Source organism: Rhincodon typus, chromosome 3, assembly GCF_021869965.1.
Source record: "Rhincodon typus isolate 14 chromosome 3, sRhiTyp1.1, whole genome shotgun sequence".
Taxonomy (NCBI): domain Eukaryota; kingdom Metazoa; phylum Chordata; class Chondrichthyes; order Orectolobiformes; family Rhincodontidae; genus Rhincodon; species Rhincodon typus.
The window spans coordinates 5057929-5077451 of NC_063334.1; the positions used below are offsets into that span (position 1 = coordinate 5057929).

The following is a 19523-nucleotide window of genomic DNA, read 5'->3' on the forward strand; positions in this document are numbered from 1 at the left end:
AACATTAAACCAGAGTATGCTTTCTCATAGGTGAGTGTTAGATCCTTTGCATTATTCAAGGAACAACTTGGGAGTACTCCTGGTTTCCTAGGCAACACTTACCTCAACTAAACCAAAGTAGACCATTTTGTCATGCACCTCATTGCTGTGTGAGAGAATTTGCAGTGCCTAAATTGGTTGCTGGCTGCTCTCCTTACAACAGTGACTATGCTTTCCAAATACTTTAATGAATGTGAGGCACTTTTAAACATTCAGAATGTATGAAATGTACCATGTCGTTGCAAATTCTTCCATTCTTCAATGCTTGTGGCCTTGATGATGTGGTCTCTATGCATTTGGGCCTGGCTCGTCAATTAAAATTAGCTGTAATTTTTTTTTGCAATCTTCCAATTGTGAACATTACAGCAGTTTGGTAAGGACCTGGAAAACTGTCAATGATGGAAAATATCCCTCATAAATCATCCACATAAACAGCACAAATGAAGCTTCTGCTGCTTTCTTCAAAGGGGCTCTGTAGGCTTGAGAGACAAGTAAGCTATTCATGGGTTGCGTGCTAGTCAACAAATTCTTCACTCGTGATAGGAAGCAGCATTCTTGGCCAGCTATTCTAAAGACTTCATGGTACCTTATAATATTTGCCTCATGTCTTGTGCAATCATGTGATATTGTTTGAAATACCAATCCTAATTTATCTCCTTCCACATGACAATACAAACATGAGCCCATCTCATTAAGAACATCCTTGAAATAATTCACTTTTCAATTACTTTGGAATGTTCAGTAACTGCACCAACAACCTAGCAAAACTGCAAATTAGACATTGAAACTATTAATATTTTTTAAAAATGAAAAACCTAGCACTCCTTGAGCACTTTTTCTGCAAAATTATAGGAACAAATCCTAACTAATTTTGGATAATCTTGGTTATTTAGCCTAACTAAACGCATCCACAGTGATCAGAATTACCTTCCTATTGTAGCATTCAATTGTTTATGTAATTCTGCCAAGATATTGACTTGACTACTCTACTTGAAAGTAGTTTATGCTGTAGAGTGATGAATTTTCAAGATCTATCATAAACTTAGCTTTCTGTAGTTTGCATCCGTGTTACCTAGTTTGACTGAGACTTCAGTAGCATAAAAATCTTTATTTTTATTAGATGATTCCCTATCAGATTGAAAACCCCAAGTCTCTCTCGTCTCCCCTCATAATTTAGTTCCCTGATACAAAGGATCAGCCTCACCAGTCTTATCTGCAGGTCAAGGTCACCTGGCAACCACAGTCCAGACTCAGTGCCCAAAGGTCTTGTTTCTCCCTAGCTCCGGGGGTGGGGAGATTTTGAAGCTTGCTTCTTCAGAAGTGGGGGAGAGGAAGGGGGCTCTGAAATAAATAGAGAGAGGGCTTCCTCAGAAATGGTGGGGGCTGGGGGTGGGGGAGGCTTCTTCCGACCTCTCCCCCAGCCTCATCCCAAGGTCAGCTCATCTTGTCCCCGCCTCTTTGACCTGTCCGTCTTTTCTCCCACCTATCCACTACACCCACCTCACTGACCAACCTCCACCCCCACTTCCGACCTACTAGCCTCATCCCCGCTTCCTTGACCTGTCTGTCTTCCCTCCCACCTACCCGCCCCTCCTTCCTCACTGACCAACCCCCATCCCAACTCCCTACCTACACTCACCTTTACTGGCGTCATCCCTGCCTCCTTGACCTGTCCATCTTCTCTCCACCTATCTGCTCCTCTACCCACCTTCTATCATCACCTCCCCCTCTCTTTATTTATTTCAGAGTCTCCTTCCCCTCCCTCATTTCTGAAAAAGGGTCCAGACCCAAAACATCAGCTTTCCTGCTTCTCTGATGCTGCCTGGCCTGCTGTGTTCATCCAGCTCTACACCTTGTTATCTCAGACTCCAGCATCGGCAGTTCCTACTATCTCTCAATGTTTTGTATCGTAGCTTTACCTACCAATCTTTGATTCCAATTTCATCTCATTCAAATTAAGTACTTTCTAGTTATACATTTTTACTCCAAAATTCTTATTGCCCTTTTCCATAGGCAATGTAAACCTTATGATACTACAATCATCAACTCCCAAATCATTTTTTCAACTGATAACTGCCCCAAACGTTACCTAGGACCAGGTCTATCAATGCCTCCTTCTTCGTTGGACTGGAAAAATGTCATCTATAAAATTCTCCCGAATGCGCTGCAAAAATAGTTCTCCATCTCTCCTCTTTACATTATTACTATCACATTTCTATTAGTATAGTTGAATTCCTGTGGTCACCACGCTATATTTTTACCTCTATTTTTTGCAAATCTGTTTCTCTTCCTTGAGCTGTTGGCCTATAAAATACATCCCGTTGGTACTCTAATCAAATAGATTGTCCTTGACCTTTCTTGTTCAAGTTTAACCCACACAGTTTGTAAAATCCAACCTTCCACATAATTGATTCCAAAGACCAAAGAATCTAAACGCCTCTCTGCTGCACCATTTCTAAAGCCATGGATTCATTTCATTGACCCTCCTATTTCTCTACTTACTAGCAAGCAACGTATTAAGTAATCTGGAGGTGGCTACCTTCAAGATTCTGCTAGTTAGGTTGTTTCCTAACTCCTTCAATCTGTCCAAAATATCTCAGCTACCTTTACATCTATGTTGCTGGTGCCAACATGGATGACAACTGTTTATTCTTCATCCTCTGAAACAGCAAACTATGACATCCTCAATTCTGACATCAGGATGGCAATATACCATATGGCATGGTGGCTCAGTTGTTAGCACTACTGCCTCACAGCACCGGGGACCCGGGTTCAATTCCCCCGCAGGCAACTGTCTGTGTGGAGTTTGCACGTTCTCCCTGTGTCTGTGTGGGTTTCCTCCAAGTGCTCTGGTTTTCTCCCACAGTCCAAAGACGTGCAGATTAGGTGGATTGGTCATGCTAAATTGCCCATAGTGTTCAGGGATGTGTAGATTAGGTGGGTTTGGGGAATGGATCTGGGTGGGATGCTCTGAGGGTCAGTGTGGACTTGTTGGGCTGAAGGGCCTGTTTCCACACTGTACGGATTCTACAAAATTATAAGAAAACTGTCAGGGGCTGAGATACTGATCTCCAACAAGCCCAATCATTTTCATAGCTCCAACTTTTTCAATATCATGGAATATGTGCAGCATCTATTTATCTTTCCAATTTTGTAGCTCCTTACACCCATCTCCTTTAAGTTTCATTAATCACTGTTTGTATCCTGTGTGGTTCCAAGTTGCTTCTCACAATTTCACTGTCCACCCTAATTTGGTGTCATTTGCGTATTTCATTCATTTTGTACTAAATTTCCGAACCCATGTCATTAATGGAAATTAGTAACATTTAATATTTCCAACGACAAAGCACAGCTAAACAAAGATTAACCTTATAAGAACTAAATTAAGAAAGTACAAACCTCCCAGACCATCTTTCAGGTTGGAATTCATCAGGATCATCAAAAATTTCAGGATCCCTATGGACAGCAAAGGCGACGAATAATGCTACATAACCCTTCGGGACCACATAACCACATAGGGTGGTGTCCTGTTAGAAACAGCATAGGAAAGCAAGTATATAAAAACACGCACAAATTAGAAAAGAAATCTGAATTTAGTCTTCCACAAAACAAGCCAAATAACTTACAAAAATCATCTTATTACCCTTCTCGGGACATTCCCATGAACTACCTTTAAAGTGCAGGCTCTTGTTATGAAGGCATTAGCTGCTGCGACGTAATACCAACAATTTGTACTTACTAAGAACCTTTGACAAGCCGCTTTACAGTTAGGTCATTCAAAACAATTCGAAACTGAACCGCATAAGGAATCAAGACAAATGAAAAAATCTTTAGTACGTAGGCAGGTCTTAAAGAGGAACAGAGAGAGAGAGAGAAAAAAAATGGAAAAACTTAGGGAAGGCTGCTGGAGGTTACAGAAATAGTGAAGGGCAAGGCCACAGACAGATATGAAAACAAGGATGAAAACTTAATATTTGCTGCTTAACGAGGAGTTAATAGCTGGTTAGTGAGCAGAGTATTGATACATTGAAAGAATCAAGTCAAAGGTATGGATGAGGATTTCAGCTGCAAATTCTGATGCAAGAACAAATATACAGAAGTTGAAATGTGGGGCTGGAAGCGCGTCGTGGCTTCAAAAAGACACCAAGGTTACATAGCTTCAGTTGCCAGGAAAAAGGGTAGTTGGCAGTAATGGAACTGTGTTTGCGATAAAAACTAAGACAATGGCTTTGGCCTTCCCAATATTTTGTTGGAAGAAAATTTCCTTCATCAAGTATTGGACGCCAGACAAGCACTGTGACAATTTATAGACACAGTAGAGGTGTTAACAGAGGTGACAGTGATGTAGACTTGCGTATCATTGTATATATGGAAACTGGCTGTTTGCAGATGATGTTCCCAAGGGCAGCATATAAATGTGAAATAGGGGAGGGTCAGGATAGATCCTTTGGGGATATGAGAGGTAACAGATGTGGGAGCAAGAAGAAAAGCCAATGTAGGTAATTTCATGGCTACAATTAGATAGACAGGGAGGCAATGGCCTTGTAGTATAATCATTAGACTACAAATCCAGAGACCCAGGTAATATCCTGGGGACCTGGGTTTGAATCCCACCTTGGCAGTTGGTGGAATTTGAATTCAATTTTAAAAAAAATGTCTAATGGTGACAGTGAAACTGTTGCCAATTGTTGGAAAAACAAGGAAAGGGAATCTGCTGCCTTACCCGGTCTGGGCTACATGGGATTCCAGACCCATTGAAACGTGGCTGGCTCTTAACTGTCCCCTGGACAATTAGGAATTGGCAATAAATGTTGTCTCAGCCACATTCTGTGAATGACTAAAAAGAAAAAGAGACAGAATAAAATCAGACAAGTGTTGTCGCCTTCACCCGGATTAATGGTGGAGAGGCTTCGAAGGAGAATTGCACAGTCAACTGTGTCAAAGGTCACAGCCAGGCCAAGAAGTGGCTACTTTTACCTTTGGTACAGTCACACGTCTGATTTGGTGTCAGCTATTTTGGTAGACAGAGAACCCCTGTGCGGAGGATTCCTAAAATGAAGCCCCAAGATAGACCAGCATGAATTTAGGAGGTAGCAGTTCAATGACTTTGAAAATGGCAGTGATGGTGCGATTGTTTACAAGGATGGGGAAGGCAAGGTCGCTTTTTTTTTTGAGGACAATAGCTGCTTTCATGAATGAAGAATGAGAACCATTGATAATAATCAGCTATCTTGGGAGCCAGATTGGGAGGCTGGGTGATCTACAGTTTAACAGGAACAGGGTTGAGTGAATGGGAAATGGGTCACTGGCTAAGGTGAGTTCAGACGGCAGGTGAGGTGATAAGAGAGAAACTAGAAGATGCAAAAGTTCAGGGCTAGGTAGGGGTTGTAGGGGATGGGGACTCAGAAGAATGTCAGCCTGTAGAACTCAAGCTAGAAAAAGAAAAGCAGTAATCAGATGATTCTATTCTTACACGCAAAGAAACTAATGAATTCCTCTCACATTATATTGAAGGTTAGGTTGGAGGACAAAGAGGGCTTTGAAAAGGTTGTTCACAGTAGAAAAAAATTGTTGGGGGTCATGTTCACATTTCAGATTGATCCTGAAATAGTGAACAGTTTGGGCAGTTGAACGCAGGACTCAATAGTGCTTTACAAGTACCAGTCAGACTAGCAGTTTATGGCTAAAGCAACTGGGTGCCATTCCATACTTTGTGAATCCCAGGTGGCAGAGATGAGGCCAAAACCAGGGTGAACTGTCAAAGTGAAAAAGGTAATGTTTTAAATGGGGACAAGGGCAAACATGGAGGTGAATGTATAATTCAGCAGATTGGTGGACAAGAAATGTATTGGTAAATGAGAGTCAAAGAATAGAGAGTTGGAATTTTGAAAGTGTAGTTGTAAGAGAGATTAATTCCAGGTATGGACACAGAAGACATAAGATTGGATGCAGGAAGGGGAAACGTGGGTGGAGCATGACAATAAGAAAGTGATCACGATACTTATTTGTACTTGATATTATGAGAGTACCAAGATCAAGGGTCGCTGTGACTACAGGTCAGGGAGTTCAAATGGACCCCTGAAGTGCTGTAACTCTCCAATCTACACATAAATCCAGCACAGGGTATTCTCATAAATACTGAGCACCTTTCAATGTAGTAAAATCTTTTAAGGTATTTCACAGGAGGGGTGCAGGACGACTCTGCAATTTAACTGGCTAGCTCCTTCAAACACCTGCTTTAAAGCATTGTGGCAGCACTGCAGTATCGCATCTGCACTATAAGGTTTCACTATGAATGAGTTTATCATTAAATAGTAACTGTTCCGGGAAAGTCAATACCTGCTTTGCGATTCTTCGACCCCCAATAAAGGACGGCCAGAGTCTTTCCACCTCTAGTAGCACGTGGTCTAAATAATCTTCACTTTCTTGAGCTCGTTTGCGGAGATCAACCTAAAGATAAATGTTACACTGAAAATCAGCATCAGTTTAGAGTTTAAATTAGATGTGGGCCTAATGGCCACTGTAGCTTCATTATTTTGAAGATATGCCGAAACACTAGAGGCTGGAATCTGCAAACTGCAAACTATAATACTGGTATGGAACCATACCAGATTCAAATGCAGATAGGGGAAGATGTTTACAGTATTCTAGCTACCAATTCGGCAACTGAAGCCATACGTAGCAAGGGCCTATTCTGTCAGTGAGTCAACTAATTTCTGCCCCTCTGGAATGCAATGATCACTAAGCTATTTATAAGTTTCGTTCTGCACATTCCCAAGAGATTGTGAGCTATACTTTTTAATATTGGACTACAGAATATTTGGATATTCCAAAGCATTATATCCAGCAATAATAGAACCATTCAATTTGAGAGTTTAAGTGACCTTGATCCTCGCCTGGATATAGACTAATTCTATGTTCAATTTATTTTGCTGTCTGATAAGGCATTTAAAAAAAAATATATCCCTCAATTTGCACAGTTCCTAACCAATAATGTAGTTGTTGGAATAAAGACATTGACCTCTTGTGTTTTATGTTTGTTTATACCATCGTAAATCTAAACATTGTCCCTTGTACAACTAATTAAAATTATTTTGATACTTATATTCCCATACTGTGCTCCATAATACCAGTAAATGAAGCAGCTTGTTTATAATACAACGCATGTAGCTTTCATCATAGCTATGGAATTGTTCTCAGTTACATTTGACCAATCAATTTGTGCCGGTAGTTTTTCCAGTATAATTAATCTAGGCTAATCCCAGTTTCCTGTACAATCGCATATTCTGCTTAGTCTAATCTCATTGCCCATAACCTGTAATATCCTACCCTTCTAACTGCAGTTTCCTGCTTCCTTCTCATAATTATTCATATCCCACTTAGTCTAGGTTCATTATCCTGTTCGGTCTCCATCCTTTGGCATTCCATTTTTTCAACTAAATGTCAAATATATTTCAAAAGAATTTTGGGCTAAAATTAACAATTTCCTCTGTAAGTCTACTGTAAGAGTTAATGTTACCAAACCTCCAGGTACACCAGGAAAATCAGGGTACACCAAACTAGAGTAAACTGGACCCTTACTGATTACATTACATTGATCAATTAAATCAAATTGTGCACAGGTAGTATGAAGATTCGATAGATCAACAAAAGAGCGTTCCCAACCAGATGATTCAGTCACTGCTGGATCTATCACCTTAGAGAATCCTTAAGAAAAGTGCTTTCACAAGTGGACACCCCAGAGAAATTTACTTGTGATTCTTTTATTTAAAATACAGTCATCAACATACAAATCAACGTAGCAATCATTGTACAGCACAATCAGCAATTAGAACACTCTGCTACTCTGGTGGGGACTGGGAGTGGGAGATTTAAATGTTAGCCACAACATAGGGTTGATGGGGAGATTTCCTGTTGTAATATTTCAAAGTTTGTGTATTTTGATTGAATGGTTCAGGGCACGGTTTTGTAAATCAGTTCAAACACATTAATTGTAAAACAGCACCATATATTCCTAGTACCTGTACTGAACCTTCCGTTCTGGAATTATATTCCGAAAAATAAATGTGCAACACAAGATTCTAGTCAGCTCACTGGAAAGAAGGACTACAGATACATATAAACGTATTAAAAAATCTATATTTATTTCAATGTTCTTGTGCATTTAAAAAATGCAATTGCCTTTATGTGGGATCTAATGCAGCAGATCAAGTCCTGCTTGGTTCAGATGTCCAAAGTATCTGACAGGCCATCTCCGATAGGACTCCGATAGGAAACTGACACCACTAGCTTAACAGCATAAACTGAAAAGCATATTTCGTGTTTCAGATTTGACTGGTTCAATTCGTGCTCATAAACTAAATACTCATCTATAATATGCAGTTTTTGCCCGTCTGTACTTTGGATTAGTCAGGTGGTTGAATGTGGTACATGTGACAGAGGATCTTGAACTTTATTGCAATTACCTTTCATCAGCTGGACCAAAGAATTGATATACTTGCAACATTTGTGTCAGGAACGTATCAGTAATGTTTTAATTGACCAACTGTCATCCTACCGGTGCAGAACAACTTCAAACAAAATAAGGCCCAGTAACTTGAGCTATCTTTTGTTTTAGTAAATCTCTCTCTGCAGATGCAAGGGTAAAACAGTCATAACAATTCCCTGAAGGTTTACTCTAAGTGGTATAGGGAGGATGATGTGAGAAGGATGCAAAGGCATCCAGTAAAGTATTTCTGCAACCCTCTCCCTGTCTTAACTTAATGCATTAAAAGAGCAAAGCTTAAACCTACTTCATTTTGTCAGTGTTGCCTTGTGTTTATTTTGGGTACAACTGATTCTGCTGTATTCAGATGATTTTCAACCTGTCAATGAAGGAACTGCTGTTTGTGGGCCCGGGAGGGGGCTATCAGGGCCAATTTGGAAAGGAGATGAGATGGAAAGGGAGAAATGGGACGAGATGGTGTGGGAAGGATTGAACAGCAAATAGGGGTTGTAAGGTAGAGAGGGTGGGCAGGCAAAGGGAGGCACTGGACATACAAGGCTAGTACAGGAGGAGTGGATGCGATGATATGTCTGGTTAAGCAAGTCTTTTGCTTAAAAGCTAGTCAATTAATCATTACAGACTTACCCTGAAGGTGGTGAGAATCTGGAAGTCACTGCCTGTAAAAGGTGGTAGAGGCAGAAACCCTCATAACATTAGGAAGCATTTAGATGTGCACTGCGATGCTAAAGCAGAGAAGGCCATGAGCCAAGTATTGGAAGATGGGACCAGAAGCAGTAAGGTGCTTGTTTTTGACCAGCACAGACTCAATGGGGCAAAGGACCTTTTCTGTGCTGTAGACCTTGATGACTAAGTATTAGACTCCTGACTTGTCCTAGTCTTTGGAAGTTTAGGATGGAGGCACTGCTGGATTGAGACTCAAGTCAATAGAGATCGCATTCATTACTTTTGCAAGAACTTAAGACCCAATTTAAGCCACCACTCAATCCCACCCAATGCCTAACAAGAACGTGGTGCAGATGGATTAAAATATTAGACACGACCTGACATTTAATTTGTGTTGGCATAGTTCTTACATCCATTTTGGTAGGTATAGAGCAATGCTCAAGTAAGGACCTTATGGAAGTAAGTTGGGATCTACTGACATACTTCAGAAGCGTTGGCAGTTGTGTTCATTGTCCAGTGCTGGCCTCACCAAGAGAACCCATGCCTGAAAGAGCAGCAAGCCCAGAAGTGGGCTAAAATGAAGGAACACAGGAAGTTACTTTGTCCAGGAATAGCAGAAACTCAAAATCCTCTTTACATCATCAGGAACACAGGCTTTTCCCGAAGCTAATTAGAATGGTCATTCTGAGAATCACAGGTAGGACAGCTTGCTCTGGGCTGTGGCTGAAAATGACCTGAGCATAGCTTCCATGTCAAGCAAACCAAAGTTCCCCCTTCAAAAGAGACTTACACAAAGAATATACCACTGGCATTCTGTGTAGCTTCAGTCAATGCACAAGGATAACCACGGATTGGTCAGTTATAGGACGACACAGCTTCCAGCAAATTGTGTTCACTGTTGCTTTACCACAAAGATACAGTTTTCCTTTTTGACAATGCTGTATCAGTTTTTTATATTAAAAAAAATCATTCAAGCAATGTGGTTATTGCTGGCTAGGCCAACATCTCTAATTGCCCTTGACAGGGTGATGATGGGTACCCACAGTGCTATCAGGAAGGAAGTTTCAGGCTTTTGACCCTGCAATGAAGGAACCATTATACTGTCCTAGGTCAGGATGATGTGCGACACGAGCGGCTTTTGTCTGAAAATATCAGATGTTGATTTATAAAGATTCTACTGAGTTATGGGCTAGTGTTAGCATATACTTGAGTGGAATGTGGATCTTAGATCTACTTAAATGCATGCCACCTATTGGTTAAATTGCAATACTGCTGAATTAATTTAGCTGGTCTGGTCTGCTTTAGCATATTGCTGAGGCCCTCTTGTGGCAAGACCTAATGCTTATGCTGCAACTAAGGGGCTGGGGAAGACATACCAAATGATTTGACACAATCGGAACTCAAATTCGTACAGGAAGAGTACCATAGTGTTACTAGAAAAAAAGGACACATTTTGTCCAAGCTTCATATCTTGCACTCATTAGTGTTTACTTGACAACCAGTCTATATTGACCTCTCTCTGCAAATAGCCCTCTCAAGAGGAAAAGCTTCGACAAAATGGATTGCAGTATTCAAGTTCTGTACTGATTGTCCTCGGCCATCGCTCACTAATGAGTATGATTACCCACTGAGGAAATTCCGTGGCACTGGTCATTGGTTCTCTGGGTCCTTGTGTGGCTGATCAGCCCAATCCTAGAGCAGCATCATTTGGCAGGTGTTTCTGGGAAGTGGAAATGGTCCTTGGCCTTGAGATCCTTGGCATCTCTTTCTCCGGTTTCTTTTCCGGACTTCCTCTTGCCGATGGGTATGTCATTGAAGACTGATGAAGATCATGAAAGAATTGGAATGGGGGGAAAAATGAGCTGTTTCTTCAAAAGCTGTTAAAAAATTGAAACTGAAAGAAAAGTTCTCTTGGATCTGTAATACTTCACTACTAAAACAGCCACATTAGATGTCAATGCTTTCATAGAACAGGATGATAATCCTTTTAAAAAAAAAGCTATCCTTAGAAGAATTAAAAGGAGTAGCTCAGCACTTACAGGTTCGGTTCTACCTGAAAGCCAGAAAAACAAATTTCAAACGAAATATCTAGGTGCTCAAAACTGAGGAAAGTGAAAAAACTAAAGCTGGAGCAGCAGAAATTAGAATTTGGATTCCAACAGAAAAGGAAGGGGAGGAAAAGTGAATTTCAGGAACAGACAAATGAGAGGAAGAAAGAGGCAAGAAAAGAACTCAAGGAAAGGGAAAGAGTTCCTGCTGAAACACTCCAAGCTGAAAACAGAACCCCAGTGATGAGAGCACTGGTGAGGGAACAACACATAAACCATATTTAAGGACTGAAATGAGCAGCATGGTGGCTCAGTGGTTAGCACTGGTGCCTCACAGAGCCAAGGACCCAGGTTTGATTCCACCCTCAGGCAACTGTCTGTGTGTAGTTTGCACATTCTCCCTGTGTCTGCATAGGTTTCTGCCAGAGGCTCTGGTTTCCTCTCACAGCCCAAAGGTATGCAAGTTAGCTGGATTGGCCATGCTAAAATGCCCATAGTGTTCAGGGATGTGTAAGTTAGGTGCAATAGCCATGGGAAATGCAGAGTTACAGGGAAAGGGGTGGGGAATGGGTCTGGGTGGGATATCCTTTGGAGAGTTGGTATGGACTTGTTGGGCTGAATGGATTCTGTGGAAACATTCAAGTCTTCCCATCCAATCTCCAAGTTTGATGAAGAGGAGATGGATTGCTTCCTGCCTTTCCAGTGGCTGATAGTTGCATTGTATTGCTCATGGTGGGGGGTTGAAGGTGGATTAAGTACTTTCAGGGCTTTTGAAAATGCTGTTGAACAATTTGAGCTATTTCTAGTTCAGCTGATACTTTAATGACACATTTTGGTACCAAATACTGTAGTTCAATGGAATTGATTATTGATTATACCAGTTGGGTAACACTATTATTCATGGCTCGACTGCATTTAATTCAGAGTTCCTGCAGGTCGTGAAAAGTCTAGAAAATCATGGAAGTTTGTAAGTGAGGCTTCCAGGTCAGGAAATATCCAAAAAAAAAATTGCCCAAGTCAATGAAACTTGTAAATATATGAGATTGACTTTGGTATTCCAAACTTGTCCAATGTTTATCCACAATGTCCACGTTCACAACTCTCCATAATCACTTGCTTTGAGTAACTGGAATCCTGTACAGCTTTGTTCTCCTCCTCCTTAATCTCATCTGTTACTATTGCTGACTGGCTGCACTGGAGACTTCTACAAGAACAGTTATCAGCCATGAAGCTGCCAATCAGAAACAGTCTAGTGCTTGGTAGCTGTTTGAGACATTGCTAGAACATCAATAATTGGATGAACACTAAGTGCCAGATTCCCCATTTGCTCCTTTCTTGCTCTCCAGTATTAGACGAGGTGTGCTTGTTGGTGTCAGTGTAGATATGTCTGGTTGTGGTCATGGAGGACTCTGTATATACTTTCTTCAGAAACACTGAATAGTAAAACAAGGTAAGGCAAAGCAGGAACAAGCAGAACAAGACTGTGTGCAAGTCTATAGTTGAGACCCATTTACTCTAATTTTATCCAAGAGACCTACTTAAGATGTCATTAACTAACTTTTTTTCTTTCATGGGATGTGGGAATCACTGGGCTTTGGTGCCCATATATAATTGCCCAGAACTTAAATGTCTTTCTGGACTATTTCCGAAGGCAGTTAAGAATGAATTATATTGCTATAAGTCACATGTAGGCCGACCCAGGTAAGGACAGCAGATTTCCCTCTTTAAAAGGCATCAGTGCATCGGATAAACTTTTACAACAGTCAATGATAGTTTCATGATAATGGAATTTTATTCTACTAAAGATGCAGGAACCCTATTAATTTATTCTGAGAGATTTTGGCTCCTTCAAATCTGGCCTCACGCGTAATCCAGATTTTAGTTACTCCATCACAGGCAGTCACGTCGACAGCTGCCAAGGTCCTAAAGCTCTGGAATTCATTTCCTAAACTTCTCCACTCTCCCTCTTTAAAATCTCTGACCAAGATTTTGATCACTATCCCCAGACCCAATATCTCAGTTGACAGTCAAATTTTGTTTGATAACATTCCTGCTACAGCTTTGGAGGGTTTTACTTACAATTACAAGTTTGTGTTGTAGCAATGAGTCAATTAATTTTTCCAGGAAATGTGCAGCAAATACATATATAAATCATTAAATCAGCAATGATTAATTCTACGTATACGAAAAAGGAGATTAATTAATGGAAACAAATATGTAAATTGACATTTTTGTAACCTAATTTAATAGAGATTAAATTATCACTTCTTTACTTACCGATTTCACTGACATTAGTGTAAGCACCATAATTTGGAATACTTAAACACCAATATACCAAAATTACCTGAGGAGTTGCAAGATGACACCTTCAAACAGGCCACTCAGACAAAGCTACAGAATGGAGGAGAAGTGAAGATAGTCGAATGAAAGGGTAACCACAGAACAGAAAAGAAACACAGTCGGAAGGAACAGGTCAGTAAATAACTTTAAAGGGCAATCAGTAATGTTATACTGGGAAAAAAAAGAGTCAGTCAGTCTGGAAGGAGGAAGAAACATACAGAAACCAACATTTAAATTACACTGATTACTTTGATTAATACATACAGCTAACAGAGAAGTGAACCTGAACAACCTTGGTCACAGTTTTAAGAACAGTATAAGGTAGGAAATAACAGAAGTGTACCTTGTCTGAGCCAGCAAGCTCCACTGTAAAGGAGGTCAACAACGATGCAAGTGCCTTGGGGATTAGTGCCGAAATGAACAGGAGAAGATGCTGTGCTGCATTGGTGTTTTCTGGGAATGGTACAGTCCTTATTTTGGCGATCAGCCTGTTGAAGTTATCAAGTTCAAATTACACATTTACACCAAATGTATTAACTATTACTGGTTTACTGTAACTGTGAAGAACATGAATGATAAAGGTTTTCATTAAAAATGACAGAATGTTAGGAGGCAGATGAAACACTGAATAGCTATGAAGCTACGAAGTTGTTGCTTCTATATCTGCAATTAAGTGTTTTACTCAAATCAATCTGGGGTAAAAAGTCAGGTTTCTTTTGGGGTATGAGGGGGATGGGTGGGTGGTGGTGGTGGTCGTCATGATTCACAATCTGCCCATGTCGGTTCCAATGGAGATTTCCTACTCCCAGCCAATTACTCTGACTGTAGTGTAGGACTGAGCACTTCCCTAATGCTGGTTTCCTCTGACTCCCTGATGAGCACAATCAACCAGTACTGGGTTTATCGCATCTTTAAGATGGACCTGCCCTTAATTAAAGGGGAAGAAGCTATACTGAATACAGTTTCTGGAATTTAAAACATGACAAACAAAACTGCTCCAGGGTGACTGACATGGCACAGGAAGCAACAAGAGGTGGATAGGAACAACTGAGAGCAGGCACACAGCGAGGTCAGCTCTGGAGTCTGGATCTGAATACCTGTCAGCAGTGGCGTAGAAAGTTAATTACCACCCATGGTTACTAAAAGTCAATGAATCAATTTTTACCAATATCTCCCACAGCAACCTTTCATGCTGCTCAATGCACTAAAACCTCATCACTTATCCAGTAGCATTTCTTAGCATTTAGAAATTACATCTAGCATTCAGGTGCTCTAACCCACTCTCAGACACCTGCCAAAGCTGCCAGCCTTACACCTACCTCTCACTGGCTCCATGTTCCTCAATTAATCTGATATAGACTGTGTGCTGGCATGCATGTTATGACAATCTGCCATCTCTTGCAGGGCAAGGTATTACAGAAGAGAAGAAAGCAAAGCATAGCTGGCAGGGGACAAGGAAGCCCTTATTTTCTCAGCTCTACAGGAGATGGTTCATTGCATCCCAAAGCTAGCTGCAATGGAGTCTAAAAAGACGGGAGGGATGTACGTTCCTGCCTTAAGCTAATTTTCAACTCCTAGCTCATCGTCCTGCTGGCAAGCAAGTTTGTTGATCATAGAACCATAGACCTCTTGCTTCTCACCCATCCCTCTTTTGGGGGTATTGGTTATCTTAGTTGTCTAGATGGCTGGTTTGGAATTTAATGTGACGCCAAGAGTGTGGGTTCAATTCCTACATGAGCTAAGGCTATCATGAAGGACTCTTGTTCTCGACCTCTCCCCTCACATGAGTCATGGTGACCCTTAGGTTAAACCACCACCAATCATATCTCTCTATTTGAGAGAGCAGCCCTATGACCTAGCAAGACTATGGCAACTTTTATCTTTAATCCCAATGAAGGGAAGGTCACATCATCCACCAAATACGAACCATCTGTCTCAAGCCTGATTAGGACATACTCAAGCCTGAGTATGCAAGGGCACTGGCATATTATAGGGAATTACAGTGACACTTATGTCTGGGGCAAGTTGTAGAACAGCTTGATAGAATGACAAGTGAACACTCAATGGGCTTTTTACAAAAGGTTTAAAAAGGAAAAATAAATTTAAGTTCTGAAATACGTTCGACAATGCATGTGTATGGCTTATAGCTAAATTAAAAATACAAGGAGTTGGGGGATTGGGTAGTTAAGTGGCAATTAGCTGAAAAATACTGATATACTGCAATTTTGCTGGGAACAGGATACATATGACAGAGTACAATAAAATCTAAAGGGAACACTGGAAAAATATTGAATTACAGTCAGAAAATGCCAAGTGGAGGGATGGGGTTCAAAAATATAAGCACGGCTTTGAGGGAGTTAATTTGGAAACAAATTGTTGCTTCCCAAGAGACATCACAAACTCAAAGATCAGACAACATGGAGTAGAATCAAGGTAGAACAAAAGTGTCCCTTGTTTGAGAACATCAGGATGTAGTGCTCTCTTGGCATGGAGAGAAATCAGATTGCTGTCCCATGGGCACTTTTGATTTGTATTTCTTATAATTTTGATTTGTATTTCTTATAATTCTGAATACTTTATTTACTTCCTTTAAAGTAAAAATGAAATCTAGTTCCACAATGCAGATAACCCCTGCCACCAAAGCACATGTAGACAGACTGTTGAATCCTCAAAGTCAGTGCTCTCTCCATTCTTCCGAGAGTATGGCTAGATGCAACTGATCGTGCATGGAAACCTCACCCTATCCTTAGGAGCATTTTCCCTCTCTGCACACACATCACAACAGGACACATCTATCAGGATTCAATAGTTAGAAAGCAGCTCTTGCCTTCCATACTGTGCCACATTAATACTCTCTTACTGCAATGCGTTAACCAGATGAACAAAGGTTTGAATTTATAAGAAAGTAGTTAAAATTGAACAGTTTAAAAGAAAGATTATCCTGACAATTAAAACAAAGTTCTGGAAATATTCAGTAGGTCTGGCAGAGAAAGATTTAACATTGCAAGTTGACTGTGACCCTTTTTCCAAACAGGTGCTGCCAGGCTTGCTGAACATTTAAAGCACTTGTTTAATTTCAAATTTACAGTGTGCACAGTTTTTTAAAAAAAATTATTTTGACAACACTCACCCATCCTCCTCGCTCTTGAGACGTTCATTAATGATGTTAAGCAGCTTTTCTTTTGCTTCCAGTGCCTGAGTAAACGCGGAGGACCACACTGATACTTTCACTTTCACAGGAGCAGAGATCAGTCCTATAAAACAAACATTAAATATACAATGAGGAAACAATCCATTTCAATTGTAACTATTAATTGTGCTGTTAAACTTTAACCTATTTGATCAAGATACTCTGTACATCAATCAGTAAATTGCATCCCTGTGACTGAATCCCAAACAGCATTCTTACACTCTTCCTGTACATCCGTGTATTCCTTCCCTAAATTAACTTGCTATATCTAACACATGGTGTGTCAGCGCTCAGACTTCCCACGTTTCCCAACACAGACATAGAAGCTGGTTTTAAATATAGAGTCATACAGCACAAAAACAGGCCCTTCGGCCCAACACGTCCATGCCAACCAGGTTTCCTAAACTGAACTAGTCCCATTTTCCAGTGTTTGGCCCATATCCCTATAAACCTCTTCTATCCACGTACCCGTTCAAATGTTTTTTTAAATATAGAGAACCCTGCTCCAATTCAGTATAGGAGTGTTCCGCATCAACCAATCTGCTAAATGCCTCACCATATCCAAGTTCATCGAGTTACACATTAGATAAAATATAAACACCACTTATGATGGTGAAACAACACATCTAAAGATCAAATAAATTCATATTTCTGTATGTTGGCTGTCATCAAAATTTTGAAAATTACCTCCCAATATCAGCGTTGCCTTGTGAGATAATAAGAACTGCAGATGCCGGAGTCACAGATAACACAGTGTAGAGCTGGAGGAACACAGCAGGCCAGGCAGCATCAGAGGAGCAGGAAAGTTGATGTTTTGGGTTCTGACATTTCTTCATAAAAAGTCCTGACTTGAAACGTCAACTTTCCTCTTCCTCTGATGCTGTCTGGCCTGCTGTATTCCTCCAGCTCCATACCGTGTTATCTCAGTGTTGCCTTGTGTTTATTTTGGGCACAACTGATTCTGCTGTATTTAAATCAGATGATTTTCAAGCTGTCAATGAAGGAACTGTTGCGTACCTGGGAGGGGGCTATCAGAGCCAATGTGGAAATGAGATGAGATGGAAAGGTGGGAGAAGTGGGATGAGATGGCATGGGAAGGATGGAACAGCAAATAGGGGTAGTAAGGAAGAGAGGGTGGGCAAGCAAAGGGAGGCACTGGATAGACAAGAGTAATATGGGAGGAGTGGATGTGATGATATTTCTAGTTAAGTAAATCTTTTGCAGATATCCGTTCTATTGTAAGAGCTAATGCTACCAAACCTTCAGGTACACCAAGCAATTCAGCAAAATAGTGTAAACTAGACCCTTAGTGATCGCATTACGTTCCATCAATTAAGTCAAATTGTGCACAGGTAGAATGGTTTGACAAATTACCTCCCAATTCTATGCATATGCTATTCATATTATTCCCTGGTCAACTGCAGATTATTTCAAACAACTGAAACATTTTGTTACATTGAGTTGGGGGGAGGGGCACCACGGTGGCTCAGTGGTTAGTACTGCTGCCTCACAGCACTAGGGACCCGGGTTCAATTCCACCCTCAGTAACTGTCTGTGTGGAGTTTGCACATTCTGTATCTGTGTGAGTTTCCTCCAGGTGCTCCAGTTTGCTCCCACAATCCAAAGATGTGCAAATTAGGTGCATTGGCCATGCAAAATTGCCCATAGTGCCCAGGGATGTGTAGGTCACAAATATAGCCATGGGAAATGCAGGGATAGGGTAGTGGGGTGGGTGGGATGCTCTTTGGAGAGTGGGTGTGGATTTGTTGGGCTGAATAGCCTGCTTCAATGATTCAAGGCATTCTATAATTCTATGACCAACAGTCAGGATCAAAGTGCCTCTCCTCCTCCTCCTAGTGAGGAACAGCTGCACCCCAACTCTAAAGGGCTGCAAGAACGGTTTCTCACTATAGTTAACTGTGCTTGTAAGTTGATTTTGTCTGTGAACCACTGTCAAACTGTACCACTTGGTCAGTAGAAGGTACAAGTTGGCCACTGTTCAATAAGTTGATAACTGCCCGAATTATCTAGCAAATTCAATTTTGATATTGAAGATCCCAATGTTAGTTTCCTTATACCCAAAAAATAATCCCCTCAGATAAAAAGGACTTTAGGAATCAATCTACTGTGATACTGTTATTCAATACTATCCATAGTAGATAATCTAAAAGGAGAAGTAAATTAGGGCTGTTGACTACAGTGATTACATGCAATGTAAGGAAAAAGAAAGACAGATATAATGGTGAAAAGCACATTATAGTTAGTCAAAAGATACAATGGACAGATGCCATGGAAAGGAAAATTAGAAGGCAAAAATACATCAACTATTTAAACAAGTGATTGAAAGGATATCGATCTAATATATTCCCTTCTCTCCTATTGGAATGCATTAAATTATGAAGATCCTTACATTAGGACCAATTTAGAATCAAAATGCAAACGTTCAAAGAAAAAACTTGCATTTTATTTAATTAAAGAACTTGCGTAACACTTTTTACATGTCCAAGACATCCCATCAACACGTCTAGACATTGCATCCAATAAAGTACTTTTGAAATAGAGCTGCTGTTATAATTCAGGTAATACTCTGGCAATTCTGCACACAGCAAATTAATTCATAACCAAATAATCAATTTTTTATGAACTTGGTTGAGGAAGAATGATGATCAGTAGAACAGGATGAACTTTTGCTCTCCTTGCCAGAGAAAAAGAGGGATGGAGGCAGTGAATGTCAAGT

The 19523-nt window shown here is 40.6% G+C and overlaps 1 protein-coding gene across 3 annotated transcripts in view; it reads right to left on the bottom strand.

Moving 5' to 3' along the window:
• The window catches only part of LOC109926779 (beta-amyrin 11-oxidase-like), a 105064-nt gene that overhangs the window by 31213 nt on the left and 54328 nt on the right, over positions 1 to 19523 (bottom strand). For all 3 annotated transcript variants that reach the window (XM_048595413.1, XM_048595415.1, XM_048595414.1), the window contains 4 exons: positions 16727 to 16850; positions 13940 to 14084; positions 6379 to 6489; positions 3439 to 3566 (listed from right to left, as the gene is read on the bottom strand). In XM_048595413.1, coding sequence (XP_048451370.1) covers positions 3439 to 3566; positions 6379 to 6489; positions 13940 to 14084; positions 16727 to 16850 — 508 coding nt within the window. The remainder of the gene's footprint in view (positions 1 to 3438; positions 3567 to 6378; positions 6490 to 13939; positions 14085 to 16726; positions 16851 to 19523) is intronic.